At 39.0% G+C, this 22,032-nt stretch overlaps 1 protein-coding gene across 1 annotated transcript in view; it reads right to left on the reverse strand.

Annotated features, from left to right (window-relative positions):
- NECAB1 (N-terminal EF-hand calcium binding protein 1) overlaps window positions 1-22,032 on the reverse strand; it is a 201,341-nt gene that overhangs the window by 143,540 nt on the left and 35,769 nt on the right. The window contains exon 3 of the mRNA XM_045981674.1: window positions 19,762-19,870. Within this exon, the coding sequence (XP_045837630.1) occupies window positions 19,762-19,870 (109 nt within the window). The remainder of the gene's footprint in view (window positions 1-19,761; window positions 19,871-22,032) is intronic.

Raw genomic sequence — 22,032 nt, forward strand, 5'->3', positions numbered from 1 at the left:
CTCATCTGCTTTTATGCCTACAACATCTGCTGTTATTTCCTTCTACTGACTAGGTCACTATTGTCTTAGAAAAGCAAAGACAGGCCATGCCACAAACAGGAGAGGGTTGTGATTATTAATTTAATGTGTCAACTTGGTTGGGTGACAGTGCTCAGAAATGAGGTCAAACATTTTTCTGGATGTTTCTGTGAGAGTAACATGGATTGTCCTTCATAGTGCAGGTGGGCCTCACATAATCAGTTAAAGGCCTGGGTAGAAAAAAAGACTGATCTCCCTCCAGCAAGACAAAATTCTCTAGCAGATGGCTTTTGAACTTGAACTGCAATATTGGCCCTTCCAGGCTCTCTAGGCTGCCAGCCCCACCTGCAGATTTTGGACGCTCTGGTCTCCAAAATTACATGAGCCAATTCCTTAAAATAAACCTCTTTCTTTTTTTTTTTTTTTAATATTTTATTTATTTATTTGACAGAGAGAGAGATCACAAGTAGGCAGAGAGGCAGGCAGAGAGCAGAGAGCTCCCTGCTGAGCAGAGAGCCGGATGTGGGGCTTGATCCCAGGACCCTGAGATCATGACCTGAGCCGAAGGCAGCAGCTTAACCCACTGAGCCACCCAGGTGCCCCAATAAACCTCTTTCTACATAATTATAGATCTTATTGACTATCTGGAGAACCCTGACAAATACAAATCCCTGATTCAAGGAAGAAAAAAGATTTAGAAGAATACAATTCAGCAACAGCTAAACCTCCCCATCCCCCAACTAGATACAAATTCCCTAGATTAGAAGAGGAAAACAGGGAAAGGGAAAGCGAAGAGAACCAAAATTCACGTGTCATCTTCCCTGAGGTCATTTATCCTGTCTTCCCACAAGGCCAAGTCTGTGCGGTGGAAACAGTAGTGGAAGTAGTGTTTTGGTGGTAGAACCTTAAAGAACCTTGAAATCTGACAATAGGAGGCTCAGTGACTCATCTCCAGATAGTCAGACGGTGTTCCTCTCCTTTGGCATGACGGGAGCCGCAGATCTACCTGCGTGGGATGCCTGGGCAGGATCCGAGTCAACTTGACAAAACTGCCTGTGTAGAGACCAGTTTGGGAGCAATCCAGAGATCACCAGGATAGGTGAGCAGGGGAGAGATGGATCAGGGAGCTGGGAGACAGGAAAAGGGCTGGGGACCAAGAACAATGGAATCTGGTTAGAGAGATTCTGAACTGAACTCCTGACCAAAGATCAGGTGGGAAGGAGACACCACGGCAGATAGATCATGGAAAGCTGAACACAGAGATAAACACGTCCCTCTCTTCTCTCACAGTTTTGCACCAGGTAAGGCCCCATCCTCCTACACCACCCCCAGGAATGGAGGAGAATGACCTCACACTGACTGTGATTACATTCCCACTCTCCTCTGTCAGAATGGAGGCTGGAAATAGAAATTATGTTAACTTACAGGGGGGAAAAAAGTTACATATCCCATTTTCCACCCACCCCAGTTTCTGGTCTGTTAGGCCTGTAAGCCAGTAGACAGCACCGAAGAGAAAAAGGAGGTAGGCATGAATTCTGAAGACATGTGTTCTATCCCAGGCTGACACAGGCATAATTTAGAGAAATGGCTTATTTTTTTGAACTCAGTTTCCTCAAATGTAAGATGGAAGCGTTAGACCAGGATTTCCCTGAAGAAGCCAGATTTCCCTTTTCCTTGACATACACTGTCAGTGATTTAAAACTATAAATGGAAACATCCTGCTTAAAAGGAAGTACTTCTGTCTGAAAATTATGCTAGATTTTGTAACTGCATAGTTTCTAGCCCATAGCCAGAGCTTGATACAGATCTGTTTGAGTGAAATGAAACAAATCTGAGTTCAGTATTACAACTATCCTTGGGGTCCTGTCACCTAGTATATCTCACTGTTCTGGTTGATGAGCAAGGAATAACAGTCAATAGGGCCAATGGAAAAAAAAATCATCAAATTCATTTCTCTGCTCCAGGCTAAAACAATATCAAAGATTTTCCACTTGTGACCCTGTAAATCTGTGTCTGAAATTAAACCAAAAAAAAAAAAAAAAAAACAAAAAAAAAACCAAGAAACAGAAAATGATTCTTCCCTCCTTCTTTGCTAGGGCAAGTGTTACTTAAAACTCTCTTGGATATGCAGTGGAAGAGAAAACCAGTAGTAATCCATCCATTCAACCTAAGGAATAATTCTGAAAGGGAAACAAAATGGTAAACTTTACATGTTTCTCTCTATCCTCATCAGCCATGTTCCAGGGCAACTTCTCTAGCACTTAAACAATCATTTGCCTTGCCCTGAAAGTCCTTGGTAATTTCAGTAAAGCTCTTAAACACACACCATGAAAATCATGTGTAATGTACTGAGATTCATTGAGAAAAACAATAAAGGAAAAATCCCCCAGACATCTAAATGTCAGCATTGTCTTGACACGGTAGCATTATAGAAAATGTCCTACACTGGAAAAGCCTCTAAGTGTGGTTACAAGCTCTGGCCATGCGCAGTACAGAGCTAGACAGCTCAGGACTCATTTGAAGAGCAAAGAGCTCTAGCAGACAAGATGTTCCAGCCCACGTGAAACAAATAGCAAACAGCAACCAGGAAGCCCACCCACACAGCCAGGCCCTTGAGAGCCGCTGACGATTTTGGTCTCCAGACAGCTTCTACACCGTGAGATGCAGCTTCACCAATCCTCCCTCTCTCCCCCCAGCACTTGTCCTTAAGGGATAAGAAACAATGGAAAAATTCAGAAAGCAGTGACTTGGCATGTTTGTTCAGCATATGGATTCGTACTGAATACTACTTTAAACCCAAGGACAAAAGGTAACCTTTAAGATCATCTTTTTAGGGGGCTCCCTGTGACCCACCTGGTGGAATTTTCCAGTCTACCTTTGCACTGTGCTGCATGGGGTCTGGACAATGAAGTGTCCCACATAATCTCTCAGGCCTGAGCTATCTCTATGTCCCCTTTTCTCTGATAATACCTTCCAGGATCTGGATTGCTTTCCTTTCATTTCAAGCTGCCACCACCCTATTCTCCATCAGGAGGTTCTTCTCTCTTAAGACAAACCCAATACATTCAGTTCCCCCTTTCCCTGATGTTCTCAGCAACAAGTCTCCAAGTCTCTTTCATGACTGTGAAACTTAGCACTAGGAGAGAGGGGAAGTGGAGTCCCTAACGGGGATGGCATCTTTTTTTCTAAAAAATTTTATTTTATTTAAATTCCATTAATTAACATATACTGTACTATTAGTTTCAGAGGCAGAGTTCAGTGGTTCATCATCTACACACAGCACACAGCGCTCATTACGTCACGTGCCCTCATTGATGCCCATCACCTAGTTACCCCATCCCCCCACTCCTCTCCACCTCAGCAGCCCTCAGTTTGTTTCCTAGAGTTAAGAGGTTCTTATAGTTTGTCTACCTCTCTGATTTCATCTTATTTTATTTTCCCTCCCTTCTCCTAGGAGCCTCTGTTTTGTTTCTTAAATTCCACATACACATGAAATCATATAATTGTCTTTTTCTGATTGACGTATTTTGCTTAGCATCATACCCTCTAGGTAAGGATGGCATTTCTCAACTCACTTTCCTCGATGATACCCAGAGACTCAAGCAGCCTCCAGTATTCTCCTGTTATTATTAAAGTCAAGGTCCTTGCAACCCTCATCTACCTCTAGACTGTGCTCATCTCTTTTTCAAAGGAAGTCCATTTTCCAAGCTACTGTTGCCTGCCAAAGACATGATAAGGAAAAAAGCAATTTCTGTCAACTGGACTTCATATTTCTAAAGCTCTCCAGAAAGGGAGAGGTTAATCTGCAAGGCTCTCTGACCAAGACACCCTGCCACAGACATGAGCAATATCCCTCACGGAAGAGTTGGGATAGCATGCAGAGAACTAAATGAATGGACAGCTGCCCAGCCATCATCGTCTTCCCCTGTCTGTACCCAGGAGGCAGCAATGAGCAAGGATTTTGTGATTCATGCAGTTGTGCGCTCACAAGTACTACTAACCCAAGTTAAACAAACTTCCCATATTTATGTGGCACCTTCTGTGGTTGCCAGACTAAACTGCTTCTTAACATTTGTCTCATGAGTTTTCACAATTTCCTGCCAGAAAATATTATTAGTGCCACTTAATATTCAAAGATAGTAAAACATTGAAAAGTTTGCTTGGCCAAGGCCTTCAGAAACAAAGTGATGATTACCATTCTACCAGACACAAAAGTAGTGTATAAAGACTGATTTAGGGGCACCTGGTGGCTCAGTTGGTGAAGTGTCTGCCTTTGGCTCAGGTCATGATCCTGGGGTCGTAGGATCGAGCCCTGCATCAGGCTCTGCACCCGGCTCTGCACCCAGTGAGGAGTCTGCTTGACCTTCTGTCTCCTGCTCACACACTCTCTCTCTCTCAAATAAATAAATAAAATATTTTCTTTTTTTAAAGATTGATTTAACAGGATACTGTATAGAGATAATGGTTAAGAGCTGGACTGCCCAGGCTTTCCTCTCACTCATAGGTATTTTTGGTAAATATTAACTAAGCTAACAACGGACAGTACCTACAACAGGATCTGGCACATAGGAGTTAACCATTATTATTACTCTGCATTATCAGAGTACTGATCATCCAACATCTTTCGAGATCAGAAAGATTTAAATTTACTCAGAAAGACTAGTTTTTTAAAAATTTTATTTAATTTTATTTTTTTCAGTGTTCCAAATTTCATTGTTTATGCACTACACCCAGAAAGACTAGTTTTTAAAATGATGATTCAGATAAACGGTTTCTTTTTCAAGGACAGCTGAAGCAGCCTCTTAATTGGCCTTTCTATCTCCAGACCTGTCACCTCTCATCATTTGGGGGAGAACCATCTTTCTAAAACAGAAACCTAGTGTCGCCACTTCCATGTTTAAAACCCTCTGGTGGCTCCACATTGACTGGAGGGTAGAAATCCAAATGCCCCACTGGCTGACAAGCCTTTCACAAGCGACTCTGTCTCTCTCCCCAGCACACTCTTGAATTCAATGATTTGGGTAGACTGCATGTCTTTTAAGATCTCCAACATGCCATACTCTCTCTCACCCAAAGCTTCCCCATATGCCATTCTCTTTGGCTGGAAACTTCTCTCATCTCCATCCCTACTCATATCCATACCTCTTCTTGATAAGTAGATGTACAAGTCATTTTCAAGAGGTCTTGACTGACACTTTAGACTAGGTTAACCCTTACCCCTAACTCCAAAACAGTTGTATTTCCCTGTCATAATTTCTCAAGTTAACACTTTTCTACACCCCTAGCTAAACTACAAATCTCTTGTTCACCACCATACCCTGAGTACCGAGCACAATATCTGGCACACCATAAAGACTAACACTTTATTGAAAGAATGGTAAGTTTGGTTTGTGTGGCCAAAACAAAATCTTAGACACAGGTTGACCTCAGAGTTCAGTTTATTAGCCTCCTTCTCTCCCTAATATCTAGGATCCTCTTCCTTAGAATTCCAAGGAACTTTCAGGGGGTTTTTGTGGTAATCTCTTAGAATATGCAAGCTCTACTTTTGCCGTATCAGAGTTGACATAAAATTATTCAGGGGCACCTGGGTGGCTCAGTTGGTTGAGCATCTGACTCTTGATTTCAGCTGAGGTCATGATCTCAGGGTTGTGGGATTGAGCCCCACAACAGTCTCCACACTCAGCATTGCATCTGCTTGTCCCTCTCCCTCTGCCCCTCCCACTACTTGAACTCTCTCTCTCAAATAAAAAAAATAAAATCTTAAAAAAATTATTCATAAAAGGTTGGGGGCTAATTTAAAATTTAAGAGGAAAAGTGAGTTTTGTATGGTGGTTCTTTGTTGTTCTGGCACACAACACTTAGTGTCTGACAGAGTATCAGCCATATTTCCTCTCTTCCACTAAAATTAAAATATATAATATCTATAATATTTTCTATTAAATTTCTAGAGATTCATGTTACTGGTAAAAAAAACCTTGTGTCAAAGACTTTAAATAATCAACCAAGGACAGATTTCCTGTATAATCTATGGCTGTGAGAGGGGGATTTCTGTCATGGGCTTTGAAATCTAGATTACCTTCTTCACCCTAAAGAATGGTTCCCATCAAATTCAATGAGGGTAACAATTTTTCATACATTCTTTTCATTGGACTATGTCTCTCTGAATATCCTCTATATTAAAGAAAAATCCCTATGAGCTTTTGTGAACCAGCCAGGACATAAACACAGTTAGCTCCATGGACAATAAAGAGATTTTGAAATGCAAAATATAAAGGGCAAGAATTTAGGATTAGGAATTCAAAATATAAGCAGAAATGCAGAGCCAATTAGAATAAATAGCAAAACAAAATTTTAAATGTGGACACCTCTTCCAACTCGTTCTCATTTAATTGACTCTGGTAGACATAATCTTTGAACACTAAGTTTGGAGTGGATCAGACTGAGAGACAGAGAATGAGAGAGAGAGACAGATTGGGAGAGAGTGTGAAAGAAACTAGACGGATACAGGAGCTCAGAGATAGTACACACAAATCTATTAAATCAATAAGTAAGGATAAATGACTAATTTCTTGCAAACTCAGCTGGAATAACAGTTGTCAAGTTCAAACCTGAATTTTCACTTGGAAACTTCACAGTTCAGAAGAAAAAAAAGACAAAAAGATAGAGAGAGAAACTCTTTGCGCCAATCTCATCTGTATGTATTAATTTCAACCTGATGGCAGTGAGAATGGGAAGATAGAGGGGAAAATTATTTGTGCAAATGATTAAAATCCTAGAAAACATATTGTTTTCTATATGTAGATTTCTAATTACTCTGAATCATTGTTTTTAATCTAAAGTTCATTAAAAACAGATTCTCAGAAAAAAACTTAAAAATAAAAAAAACCATTAAACCCATTAGTGAATGAGTCAAGAAAAATATTCAGCTGATAGCCATGCTCAGCTTTCTTCCTATTATACTCTGAGTTCACTACTAAAACCTCTTGCTAGTCTATTTTCTCCCCCACTGAGAAACCTTTTAAGAACAGAAAAGAGAATATAATATTCTATATAGTAGGAGCTTCTTTTAAAGCAGGGAAACTGTTTTACATATAAGTGCAGATCTACTAAATATACCGAGACAAAGAAAGTACTTAATTTAAACATTCTTGTCTGGTTAAAATAAAGATAATTCACATTTACACTTTAAAATTAAATTTCATAACTTTTAATTCATGGGAATAGAGAACTGTTTTAAAAGAGAGATAACTTTTCAAAAGTTTGAAGATCCAGAGCCAAACTCATTATTTACTCTATTCCCCCCCCCCCCCCAAAAAGGTCTGTGCTTCTTTTTATTTAACAGGATCTGTTAGTAGCATCATCCTTTCTATGGTCAGTTAGCAGGATTTAAATTCCATAAATCACCAATAATGTGCCATTGTATGCTCTTCTTACATCAAATCAACATATCCCATTCCTAACACAATCAACTAAGTACTTATTGAAAGTAGTATAGCAATTACTGGAAATAATAGAAAAACCATATTTTTGCCTCAAAGGATTGAATGATTTAGATTTAGAGACAAGATTAATATGCTCAAGAAACAATTAGCAGAAAATAACAGAAGATATATAATTAAATGGTACTGTATGAAAGTTTACACTGCAATTATGGAAATTTGGAGAAAGAGGACAATCAGGAAAGAAGAAAAGGTTAGTGAATACATCTTAATAATAATCATCATGATTACTATTTTGTGGCAGGTATTTCCATATTATCACTAAACTTTGCAAAATGAGTCTTTACCTGGGCCCTATTTCACAGCCAACAAAATTAAGGTTTAGTTACGAGCAATGACCACCTAGAGTCCTCACTGCTAGAAAGTGGAGGGATTTAAGCCCAACCTCAACCAGTTGCTGAGTTCTTTCCACATTGCGGCGTTGCTTTTACAGAGTTGGCTGGACCTTGGATGGCTATAAAGATTTATTAGGCAGAGGAGAGGGGCAGGATCATTCAGGCAAAATGCATAGCATGAGATATGGGGAAGGAGGAAACCATCCCTTCTCCCTGAGCCCACTATATGTACCAGAGACTGTGCTAGGTCTGGGAATCACTGGAAAGCAAAGCTGTCATGACCTCTGTCTTCATGTAGTTTATACCAGGGAGGTGAGCATGAATCAAAAAACACAGAACAAATGTAAAATTGTAACTTATATAAGTGCTTCAGAGAAGAGATACTCACTACAAGGAGAAAGTGGCCTCAGAAATCTAACCTAATAAGAAAGGTCAAGGAAACTTTCATGAGATGTGTAGATGTGTACATGATTATTTAAATATGGGAAAAGATACAAAATATCACAGCTTAGGTGGTAGAGACTGGTTATGTGGGGTGAGATAGGCATGGATAGAGGGAGAGGAGAAGAAATCCAAGAAAATAGCTTTCTGTGATTAAAACAGAATGTACACAATAGACGGGGCGCCTGGGTGGCTCAGTGGTTTAAGCCGCTGCCTTAGGCTCAGGTCATGATCTCAGGGTCCCGGGATCGAGTCCCGCATCGGGCTCTCTGCTCTGCAGGGAGCCTGCTTCCCTCTCACTCTCTCTGCCTGCCTCTCTGCCTACTTGTGATCTCTCTCTGTCAGATAAATAAATAAAATCTTAAAAAAAAAAAGAATGTACACAATAGAGGTATGGCAACCAAATGCCATTGGTAAAGTCAAGGTCGTAAAATTTCAGATATTTTTATGCTCTTTCTTAAGATTTCTGTACTGTTTGAATCCTTTTTACAGTAAGTATATGTTATTTATATAATTCTTTTTTGTAGAGTGAAATAACTTCCTCAAGAGAGTGCTCTTGAAAAAATACATTTCAGAGGGAAGCAAACACTTTCAGACTATTTGTAATCTATATTTATTTTTAAAAAATCCTGAAACCTAGAGGTAACATAGAGAAAAAAAAAATGTAAATACTCCACCAAACTGACATTTTGAGAAAAATGTAAAAGAGAGAAAGCTTGTCTTTAGGTAGTGATAGTGACTGTGAAGAGAATTAGATGGATTTGTAAGATAAATGAGCTGGGTGGAAAAAAAAAAAAGACAGAATTGGTTGGTGCATTGGGGGATGAAGAGGAAGAAAATGTCCAAAGAAGTTAAGCATTGTGTTTTTTGAAAAACACTGGGGTTAACGTTTTGCTGACTTGATTTCATCCATTCCATGAATATTGGTGAAGTAGAAAGAAGACTGCATCTACGTGAATAAATAATTCACCTAGTTTTCTCAGTAGACAATTTTCGTTTTGAGCAGTAATCAATTCTACTTTACCACCAGCAATTGTATTATGGCTGATGGGAAGTGAGTTCAGTAAAAATGAAAAGAAAATTCATGTTCTTTATTGGGAGGAAGAGATGACAACCAGAAATGAATTCTCTAGATAAGGTTAAAAATATAAGATGATCTGAAACAGCATGAAAGCAAAAGTCTTTAACACAAATGATTTAAAGGAAACAGTACAATTCCGTGAGTGCTTGGAAGAACAATGGAGAAAATGAGGCAAATGCACACTGACAGAATGGAAGGCGGTAGGGAACCAAGTCCAAAAGTAAGAGATAAATCCCAGATACAAAGGTAGGATGGAGGGCGGGGACATGTGCAAAGAATGGAAATAATGTACACAGAAAAAAAGAATAACATCTCTACATTGTCGCAACTCCCACACTGTAAAAATCCTACATAATGATTTTAAAAAGGGAAGAGATTAAGGCAGCAATTAAGGCAATTACCTCTATACTGTACATCCAAATATATTCTATTGCTGGAGAGAATGAACCACCTTTTCATCAAAAAGAGAATACCTGAAAGTGATTTTTAAAACTAGCTGTAGAATATTTTGACTTCTGAGAGACAAAATAAATAGCTGAACACCTGAAAATTTACAGAAGTGGCCTGACAATGAGCTTGACTTTGGTTTTTAGGTAGCCCTGAGAGAATCCCGGGCCCTGACATATAGTATCTGTGAAACCTTGGGAGATTCACTGAACTTTATCAGATTTCTTAACTGAACGTTGTGAAGAAGAATAATACCTTTTTATTTCATTTCTGTGAAGATTATGTAAGATGAGGCAAGTAAGCGCCTGGCACATGACCATTCAATAAATTTACTTTTCTATTTAATTAAAAAATTGAACATTTCCTCAACACTTTTTTAGAAATCATACATGAACTGCCTCGACACAAATTTGGCTTGTCTACTATCAGAGACAAATGAGGCCGATTTTTTTTTTCCTTCAGAAATTGTAACTAAAGGGAATCCACTTCCTCATCATCTGAAAAAGAAAATCTCCTTAAAATTCTCTCCTTTATAAATCCCCCAAACTATGCTAATCTTCTTAATTATAAAGTAGATTTGTCTGAGTCCTCACTTTTCCTCCAGGAAGGAATCCTCAGCTCAATCAACACTGCAGATTGTAGAGTGGCCTGATTTAGGAGGAAGTGGTAATGGTGTCAAGGAAAAGCCTTCACAGGAAAGTAAAGAATTTTAAAAGGAACTCTCGGGAAACAGCCCGTGTTTTTCTCTCCCTCTCTTTAGGAGCTAGAAATGCTCAAAGAAAGTAGATGGGTTTCAGAGATGATTGAAGTGAAAGGCACATCTGAAAAATAGCTGAATATTAAGTAAATTTGTTGACCATGGATTAGAGCTAATGGCCAGATGCAATCACTACCTGGAGACCCGGTTATGGGTTAGAGTGAGATCTAGTAAGACTGTAAAACTTCTGTTTCCAGTCTCTAAAAATGGGGCAGAAAGTGTACCCGTATAGAATATAATCAAAGAGTGTTTCTCTTAGCCATGTTCGTAGTGCTAATTTTTAAATTCTTAAGAAATAAGGAGAACACCATAAGTGAGAACTGCCCAGAGTGTCCAGACTAGGTGGGTAACTATGGAGAAAGAATCAGGGAATAAAGAACAGGTGTTGTACATTAAGTCTGCCTAAATTTGGGCAGTCCCTTAAGATACAGAGGCTTGGCAGGACCACAAAGAGCAAAGACATGGCACTTCAGACATGATTCTAGTAGTTGGAGCCTGGGAACATAGGAACACCGGGAAGTGACCCAATCAGATGGTCAAGAAGGGAGCAGGTGTAGGGAACTAGAGCCCTGGACAGCTTAGGGCCACCAGGAGGCCTGTTTAAACAAAGATTTCTCCCTGGCTTCAATCTTTCCATTAAAAAGATCTCCAGGAGCGCCCAGGTGGCTCAGTGGGTTGAGCCTCTGCCTTTTGCTGAGGTCATGATCTCAGGGTCTTGGGTTGGAGCCCCGCATCAAGCTCCCTGCTGGGTGGGGAGCCTGCTTCCCCCGCTCCCTCTGCCTGCCTCTCTGCCTACTTGTGATCTCTCTCTCTCTGTGTCAAATAAATAAATAAATTTTTTAAAAAATAATAAAAATAAATAAAATAAAAAGAGCTCCCGATTTTCCTGAATGACCCCACACTCAGTAAAGACTCTCTGGAATTCAAACTCCACCAAGCCTCTTGTCCTTTTAGGGAAATGGATTATATTCCTCTTCTCTTTCACATTGTATTTTCCTGAAAATGGTGATTTTTCAGGGATGTGAATGTAACCCAAGCCAGGCTAACGTAATTCAAGATCAGAATTTTGCTGGGGACTGTTGGGAAAGGAAGGTCATCTCTGGGAGTTTGCCAAGCTGGTGGCATTATGAACCCAGAGCTCCTAGTGAATATCCTGACGTCTCAGCAAGAGGATCTGCTCAAGAGAACAGCCCGCACGGAGAAAAGAAAAGTTGAGAGATGAGGACAGACAGATTCCTAGCACTGTTGTTGCAGTACTTGGCTCCAGCATACATGAAACCAATCTCTGGACTTCTTAGATACATTATTTTCTAGGTCAGCTTAATTTATGCTTCTGTCACTCACAACCAGTGAAGTCCTGCCCACTCTATTGTCTTCTGCCCTACTGTGATTTCTGCCAAGTAAAGCTTAGGAGAAGTTGAGGAATCTGTACAGAATGTTATTCTCTCCCTCCTTAGTATCAGGCTCCTTTGACTCCGTGCCTCACTTGGCATATAAATATTCTGAACTAAAACCATTGGCCACAGTTGATAGATAATTGCTTCTCCCTCTGGAAAGCAGCATACATTGGCCAGTCTTTCTGTTTATGCCAAGGAGTTTACTTAATGTCTGGATAGGGGTCTGCTCACAGCCTAGTTCTTACAGCTAAGTCTTTCTAAAAATTTTTTCGTTTTAAATTCAATTTAGTTAACATATAGTGTATTACTAGCTTCAAGGGTAGAATTTAGTGACTCATCAGTTGCATTGAACACCCAGTGCTCCTAACTTCAGGTGCCCTCCTTAATGACCATTGCCCAGCTACCCCATTCCCCCACTCACTCCCTTCCAGCAACCCTCAGTTTGTGTCCTATAGTTAAGAGTCTCTTATGGTTTGCCTCCCTCTTTTTTATCTTATTTTTTCTTCCCTTCCTCTATGTTCATCTGTTTTGTTTCTTAAATTCCACATGAGTGAAATCATATGGTATTTCTTTCTCTGACTGATTTATTTCACTCAGCATAATACCCTCTAATTCCATCCACATCGTTGCAAATGGCAAGATTTCATTCATTTTGGTGGTTGAGTAAAATTTCCTTGTATATCTATACCACATCTTCTTTATCCATTCATCCACTGATGGGCTCCTTCCATATTTTGGCTATTGTGGACTTTGCTGCTATAAACATTGGAGTGCATGTGCTCCTTCTTGTCACTATTTTTGTATCCTTTGTGTAAATGCCTACTAGTGCAATTGCTTGGTCATAAGGTAGCTCTATTAACTTTTTGAGGAACCTCCATACTGTTTTTCAGAGTGGCTGCACCAATTTACATTCCCACCAAGAGTGCAGCAGGGTTCCCCCTTCTCCACGTCCTCACCAACATCTATTTCCTGACTTGTTAATTAGAGCCATTCTGACCGGCATGATGTGGTATCTCATTGTGCTACAGCTAAGCCTTGATCGTGGAGCTGAAAGAAATGCTCCATCTGTGTTCTCTGCTCACTTGCTCATGGCCAGTTTGGACCTTGCTAGAATACTTGGAGAACTCTTCAGCCAGAGCTCCTTTGGCCAATCTTTATTGCTAAAACTCAACTCTGGACACTCGGTCTGTCCATTCCATTTTACTCTGTTATAGTATGGTACTTTTCACTTTACTCTCTTGACATCTTGACATATAGCTACACCACCTCTTCCTCTTTTCCAAGTTCTTTACTGTGTATCTCTCAGTCATGGCATCCTCGCTTAGCCTAGCACCTGGGACTGTGACCTGCCCTATTCTCCAGGCACTTAAATCTTGGTGCTGCTTTTTGAGCCTCCAGTTCCAGTTGAAGATGCGATTGGTTATGCTACTAGGAAGATCTCTCATGCCCACTATGGAATTGCAATAAACTTTCCAGTCACAACGCAGTGCAAGCTGTGTCTCATACTTTTCAGACCAACCTACTGCTTCTCCCTTGGGTACGGGTATTGCCTTCTTTTCTTACTGCCCACAAAATGTGTCTACTTAAGCATGTGATGAGTAACTCAAGGAGAAAGTGGTTGCATCAACCAACTCATCAAGCCTTAGCATTTCACTGTCGTGCACAAATAAAAGATGAACAACCTTCTGTTTCAGAAGGAACCAAATTCTGCCATCTGGAATAAATCCTTGGCTATCACTACTCTCCAATTATTATGGGATTTAATCTCATCATTGGTGCATAAAACTGTCTTCAAATATTAGAAAGACTTGTCATAAAATATTTGTCTTCTGCATGTCCCTAAGGAACGGAACTAAGAAAAATAAGTGGAAGTTGAGAGAGAAATTTTCCGTTTAGGAAAGAGATTTTTAAGCTTTTAGAGCTAGCTCAAGATGGACTATGCTCTTTTAGTAGGTGGTGATATTTCTGTCACTTTGGTGTGCTTCAGTGATTTAACAAGTATTGGGTGAAATCCCAGTAATTGGCACTGAAAAAATTATTTTAGCCTAGAAAGAGGAATACTCGACCTGAAGACAACGGTTACCCATCTCTAGTTAAACCTTCCCCCCCAGCTACCATCTGCAGGCCCTGGGAAGCTTTTCTGTGTGTTCACTCTCTGACCTAAGAGCAACACTCCCATCTGCTCTACCATTTGGTTTATCTTAACAATCTGGAACTCCAAAGTGCAGTATACTGGAAGAATCATTTTTGGTCTCTAGGGGATCTTTCCCCCGCCTGTGCTATGGTTAACACCAAGGGAATTATGTTAATTTATTCATGTGTTCCTCTGACTGAAAAATGTAGACAAGCTGGCTTTCTGATGAGTACGAGCACTTGATCAACTACCAAAGTTTCCTCTTGACCTAATGATCTTCCTTCTATCTATTCCTGCTCTCTGATGTGGTGGCTTCAATGTTAAGCTATTGAAGCTCTAGATTTAGTTTGTGCTAAACTTTGCCAAACTTAAATGTTAAGGGCTTTGTGTATTCTTTTTTAGACAGTAACTTACACAAAATTTGAGAAAAATGTGTACCCAAAAACCCTTTAATGGAGATGGAAAAGCTGTAACAAGGCTAACTAAAATGACTGAAAATTAATAATTATTTTTTAAGAAGAGAAAAGATTAGGCATATTTGATCCAGACAGTAGGCAGTTAAAAAGAGGCTTGACAAAAGTCTGTGAAATCATGAAAGGCTTAGTAAGGTCAACATGGCATTTTCAGAATGTTGTGGAATATTAGGTTATGTACACTTCCTTTAAAGTTTGAGAAAGTTAAAAATTTCAACAATATTTTGCCCTGTTGACAGAACCTTATATTTTGACCTTCTTTTTCTTTGCTATGTTGTATAACCCAAGTATCCTCCATAGGACAACTTGGCTTTTTGTCCCACACCCAACCAACTACACCACTGAAGAAAAAAAAAACTCCTGAAAAATTCTGATTGTACAAACATAATGGAAAAGATCTACCAAATTTAAAATTAATTTTTGAATATAGGGGATGAAAATTTTGACTTCTGATGCCTTCAGAGTTCTCCTACTTTCATTTAGGTTTATTTCTAGTCCTTGCTCCGAGTGAAATCTGCAGGCCATCTACATTAGGCCTGAATATAATTTCTGAAAAAACATTATCTTAAAATTCTAGTAAAAAATTAGGATGATTCATGGACTTATCATTAGAAGGATATTATATCAAATCTTGAGCTTAAGCTTGCAACTCTGCAGGCTGGAAAGGTGACCCCAACTCCCTCGACACCTCCCTTAATATGGAGGGACGTGTGGTTGATGGTTTCATTTTGAAATACTCTAGAAAAGATTCTCTATGATTCAGATCTATAAATACTTCCTATCTTGGTAGTATTCATGTATAGAAATCTTTGCAGTGTCTCAAATGTGTAAGTTCTTATGAAGATGCATGTCTTCAGGTCTGTTCTTGTATTTGTTGTTCATAGTTTACTTGCATCCAGGAAAGGAAATCTGACTGAAAAGATTCAAGTGGTTCCAGGGCATACTAAAAGCTGCAGTCGAATCTTCTAAACATAATTTCTTAAATGAACATGTTGATTTTTTAAAATAAAATAGAGGGCGCCTGGGTGGCTCAACGGGCTGAAGTCTCTGCCTTCAGCTCTGATCATGATCCTGGGGTCTTGAGATCAAGACCCAAATCGGGCTCTCTGCTCAGCGGGGAGCCTGCTTCCCACAACCCCCCACCCCCACCTACTTGTGATCTCTGTCTGGCAAATAAATAAATAAAATCTAAATAAATAAATAAATAAATAAACAAAATATAAGAGAAAGAAACAAATGAACAAAAGGAAAGGGAAAAAAAAACCCTGGAGAATTGGATTTGGAAATTAAAACTGCTACCTAGGGGCGCATGGGTGACTTAGCAGGTTAAAGCCTCTGCCTTTGGCTCAGGTCATGATCCCAGTATCCTGGGATCAAGCCCCGCATCAGGTTCTCTGCTCAGCAGGGAGCCTGTTTCCTCCTCTCTCTCTCTCTCTCTCTGCCTGCCTCTCTGCCTACTTGTGATCTCTGTCTGGCAAATAAATAAATAAAATCTTTAAAAAAAACTAAAAATAAAACAAAATTTGTACTTAAATGTGTGTGGACAGGGCAATATATATATTTTTAACTTAAAACTTTGTTTTAATTATTGTACCACTCTATGTTAAAGTTTGTTCATTTAAAAGCTTCCTATAAAAACATGGTTTCTGAAAATCTGTAGGTTTACCTGATGGCTTTTTTGATATCCTTTTATAAGGAATAATTTACTTAATTTTGGTATTTAAAATAACTTAATTATTTATACTTCTAAATAATATTTGCTTTCCATGATTGAGCATAATATTTCCAGAATATTCTTCATGGGAAATTTAGCTAGCAAGATAGGTTCTTATTATTTTCCTTCTTTTTAAATATTTCCAGAGTGGATATGTCACTTTTCAAACACAGCAAATCTAATATTTATAGCAAAAAGACAGATTTCTATAGATGACAGAAATGAGCTGAGATAATACACTTCTGCATAGAATGGAATCTTACTCAAACAAGCTCAAGAAAATGCAGTGCATTAAGTGGATAGTGATTTAATGGACTCCACGAGGAAGTTAAACCACCAGATATCAGGAGGGGCAGGAACCAGGCATCCCTAAGGGCCTCAGCAGCAGACATTCGTGGAATTTGAATCTCATGGGTCACCATAAATGTGATACAATGAGTCTGCAGGACGAGCTCTAGCCTATGTATAACTTGGCTCCTTCAGGCCAGGATGTACCCTTGAGCAAATCTGAAAGGTTGGCAATGCTCAGCACATGAGAACATATTTTCTTAGAAGTTATGTGTAAGGGGAAAAATTATATGGCATGAAAAGTACAATCACTAAAATAATTAAAACTTGGATCATGCAAAGACAAAAGTTACCATTTGCTTGAAGTATAGCTCTGAAATTTCTGCATCAGTGTTTGAATTAATCTCCCTAAAAGATCAAAGCTGACACTGACACACTTTCTTTTTTTAAAAGACGGAATTTCATTAATATAATTCAGAAATGTCTACATTAGCTCCAAATTAAGTTGAATACCAGTATCAGAAAAGTTACCAGAAAACACTTAAGTGCTTTTACAAATGCATATGTGAGAGTAACTGGTAGAAATCATCACACTCTTTAAAAAAAAAAAAAGAAAGAAATCATCACTCTTTTGGACTTACTGTATAAATCATTGCATAGACTTCTTTAGCACTTAATGTAATCTTAATGCTATGCCAAGTAATTTCAACTAATAAGTGTATAAATAAAATAACAAAACCCGTCCAACAAGGTCTATTGAAAACTTTGTTTTTCACTAATAGGAGTAAATGTGTTTTTTGGGGTTTTTTTTAAGGTTTTATTTATTTGACAGAGAGAGACACAGCGGGAGAGGGAACACAAGCAGTGGGAGTAGGAGAGGGAGAAGCAGGCTCCCCGCGGAGCGGGGAGTCTGATGCGGGGCTCCATCCCAAGACCCTAAGATCATGATCTGAGCCAAAGGCAGGTGCTTAACAACTGAGCCACCCAGGCACCCCAGGAGTCAATGTGTTTTGAAAAATCTCTGTGACACCGAATTTTGCAACTATGCCTTTCAATGATTGTTTCAAACCTGGATATTGTTAAAACTCTAGTAGTAAATGTAATGAAGAAGAAATAATCAGCATACATAATGAAGTATTAGCATCTCAACTTCCAACATCTGAGCCACAAAGGGAGCCTCTGCTTTTTCACTTGGATATCATTTCTCAGAATGGTTCACATGGCTTCCTTTCTTCCATGAATAAACATTATTCCCCAGTAGTCATTTAAGAATTCAGCTAGCATCTGTGATCTTTCTCCACATTTACCCCATTAGCACTGCCCCTCAGTGGCGCCACAATGACCTACAAAGATGTTTCTCCCTGGCTTAAGAGCTTTAAGAGCGTCTCCTGGCCTGCAGTTTAAATTTGAAACACTTTTGCTTCTCAGAATGACAGTTCCTTCTTGTCTGGCCCATTCTTCCCTTCCCAGATTTTTCTCCTCCTGCACTCAGCCTTACAAACCGAAATTTTGGTGACGAGAAAATACTTGTCACTCCTGGTCCAGCTTATACTTCCAGGTCTTTCCTTATGCATTTTTCCTCTAGTTGGAGTATATATCCTCTCATCTCCTTCTTTATCGAATCAGTTTCTGCTCTCCCATAAAGACTCAGCTCCCGGCTTCCTAATCCTCAGAACATTCCTGGAGCCTGCCAAACTAGGCTAAAATTCCCTGCCCCATGTGTTATCCCAAAGTGTTCTACATACCTCAGTCACAATACCTCTACATACTATACCTCTACATAATATCCCAAAGTCCTACATACCTCAGTCACAGTACCTATTATATTATATAGAAGTGATCAGTGAATGGGTCTGCTGTTCCATAAATTATAAGCTGGTTCCATGCTGTACCACCAATACCCAGGAGGGACTTAAGATTTATTGAACAGCCCACACTATTTCTGACAACAAAAAAGTATGCAGTTTCATAGGGAATTTGAAATTCCAACAGAAGTCAAGAAATTTACAAACTGATTATTTAACAAATTTGCATCTGCTTGAGTTAAGTGAATTTAATCTTTTAATTTTTCTTACTAGTTTGTCGCAAAAAGAGTCTATGCTTAGAGGTAGCCCAAGAGCATTTTTCTTGGCAAGCTGGCTCACTGCCTGGAACCATGTCAACACTTTGCCTAAAGCAAGACAGTGATTGTTCAAGTAGCAGACACACTGATGGATCTCACAGCAAGACTGAAATGATGCATTTTCCACATTAGAATTCTGTAATCATGACTGTCACAAATGTGATTTGGTTCAATTACCCAAATCGAACCCCACATTTCTCTTGTTCTGTATCCTAAATTCCTCACTATTTTATATTTTTAAGTATGGTAAGAATAGAAATAGAAACTTCATCAATACTCAACTGATGCAAAGGAAAGACCTATATATGTAAAATATATAGATTTACATATATGTACAATAAAATAGATCACTGTACTCATTCATTATTCAGAAAAGAATTCTGGTCCCAAATTACCTGCATGCCCTAGGGAACAGTGATTTGTCCAGATAATCATTGCAGCTCTGCATTTCACTGCACTAATATAAGAACGGCCTAAGGACAATTTTTAGGTGAAGCAAACAGAGATGAAACCTAAGAAACAAGGTAAAATTCTATTTTCTTAATATTGATAGAATTAGAATTATCTATAATTTTTGCTTTTGTTTTACATTTTGCACACTCTAAAGTTAACCTTAAGAGGGCTCCCTACAGGGCACCTGGGTGGCTCAGTTGGTTAAGCGACTGACTTCATCTCAGGTCATGATCCCGGAGTCCTGGCATCGAGTCCCACGTCGAGTCCTGCAATGGGCTCCCAGCTCCACAGGGAGTCTGCTTCTCCCTCTGACTTTCTCCTCTCTCATGCTCTCTCTCACTGTCTCTCTCTCAAATAAATAAATAAAATATTTTCTTTAAAAAGAGGGCTCCCTACAGAAGATCACTGTTTCACAATTCAGTGCTCAGTTTTTCAGATTATTTCAATTACTTAAGAGGGAGTATCTCAAAACTAACCATAAGGAATTAAACATTACAAAATGTGCCCTCTGCATATTTCCTCCTTCTCCCCTTCATCAGTATGTGCTTGATCACACCTTCTCTACATTGCTTGCAGAATCCAATGATAAAAAATTTCCTTACTTGGTATTATGTGTATCAATGGTATGGAAGAGCTCATGTAATTCTTCTCCACTCAGAACACCATCTGCAAAATATGCTTTGAATTCTTCAAAGGATAATTTTCCGTCATCTGAAATGGTAGGAACAGACAGAAGAGAAGCAAATCATTTCACCTTTGTATATTGTCACATCTTTTAATTTTAGAAACCTTGCCCAAATGCTTATGCAGTTTTATTTATATATGTAAACACATTTATTTTAAAAGAATGAATAATTCAAAGTGCGAAAAAGAAAAATAATTTAATTATCTCTGTATAGTACGTAGGCTTCAGATGTATACTCCCTGATGAAATAGGTCTACATGGTTTTAAGTATGTTTGGGATCATTTATTTCTAGGGCAAACATTTAACAAACAATTTAACACGTCAAAAAGTTATCCACCCAACCAAATAATAGCCTAAGACAGAGTCAATTATTTAGACATTTTGTCTTGATATACAGGACCTAGCAGGTTACAGAATAAATACTAGATGTTTAATAATGCATATTGATTGAAAGAATGCTAACATTTAGATTTTAGAATCGTTATTACAATCCAACAAACGGTATTTATTCCCTACTATTTACACGAAAGAACAGTTTTTAAAGACAAGTACATTCTACTTATTGTGGAGTACAAAAGTGAATGACAAATCAGGGAGTCTAATAAAAAGAGATAAGATGTGTAGATGTAAGTGTGTTACACAGTAACACACAGTAAGGGCAATAAGAGATAGACTTTGGGGGGGGCCTGGGTGGCTCAGTGGTTAAAGCCTCTGCCTTCGGCTCAGGTCATGATCTCAGGGTCCTGGGATTGAGCCCCGCATCGGGCTCTCTGCTCGGCGGGGAGCCTGCTTCCTCCCTCTCTCTCTCTGACTGCCTCTCTGCCTACTTGTGATCTGTCAAATAAATAAATAAAATCTTTAAAAAAAAAAAGAGAGATAGACTTTGGAATATATGGGAGTTAGGGCAATCAAAGATCCTTTATTTGGGGGCATGAGGAGTTTTAGTAACTTTTGCATCTGACATTCTGCAACAGGTAAATGTGGATAAGTAGAGATTGAAGAAACACAGTAACAGATTAAAGTAAAAGATCTCTATATAAGATATAGAAGCAGAAAATTTAAGGGAGTGAATAGATGTGAAGGAAAAAGAAAACATCCTTCTTTCTATGCAGGAAACTGGTTTGCCAGTTATCTCAGATAAGATGCCAAATGATTTAAGTGATGGAATGTTCCTCTCCATTTACAAAGAGGAGGAAGGAATTTAGGGTCACAAAATTTCTATGTGTGGTCCTACCAACACCATACTCAACAAAGTAGAATTTGTCTTTGAGAAAAAAGTGATAAGATTTAATAGGATTGGCTCTTCAAGACCCATTTGGGTCTTCCCCCCCCCCAAATGATGGCCCACAGACCCCCTGGAGTTCAGTTAAAATACAAATTCCTGGGCCCTACCAGAGCATCTAAATCTTGTAGAGGGTATGGAAGGGAGGGGCAGTCAAGAAATCAAGATTTTTAGTGACCTGTGAGAGTCCTCCTCACACTAACACTTACCATAAAGGACACAAGAGGCCTAATCACTGAATAAGCTGCTTTTTCAGATAGGGATTTAAAGGCTGTAACATTTTCAGAAATCCTTATTTGCAAAATATAAACATAAAGACCCTTGAGAGTTTTTAAACTCCATATAATTATACTTTTCACTTAATAGGTGTATTAAAGCAATCTTCCAGTTAATTCTTGCCAATAGCTAACTGAGCAGACTTAGCATTAGAGGTTACAACAAACCTGATCTAGATTGTGCACTGAATGAGATCCTCACTCCCAGAGGTCCCCTGGATGGACCTACCCCAGTCTAGCTCAGCCATTCAAAGGCCACAGCAAAACATTGCAAAATGAAATTGAGTCCACCAGGCTCATCAATTGTCTAATTTTGTATTTCTGCTTTTGGATGGGGTATTTTAGTGTCATATCTCAAATAACTATGTTTAACTTTGGCTCAGTGTAACCTGAGGTATATTCCAGACTGGACATATTGTAGTTATGGCTACTGTGTATCTCCTTACTTTGACAAAATAATATATCACAAGGTTGGGGAACTGGACACAAACCACATCTAGGTATAGGGGAAAGAAAGAGAGGAAGGAAGGAAGGAAAAGGAAGGAAGAAGAGAGGGAGGGAGGAAGGAAGAGAAGAGGGAGGGGAGGGAGAGGAAAGGAAAAAGGAAAGGAAGGGAGGAAGGAAAGAGAG

Source organism: Meles meles, chromosome 1, assembly GCF_922984935.1.
Source record: "Meles meles chromosome 1, mMelMel3.1 paternal haplotype, whole genome shotgun sequence".
Lineage (NCBI taxonomy): Eukaryota > Metazoa > Chordata > Mammalia > Carnivora > Mustelidae > Meles > Meles meles.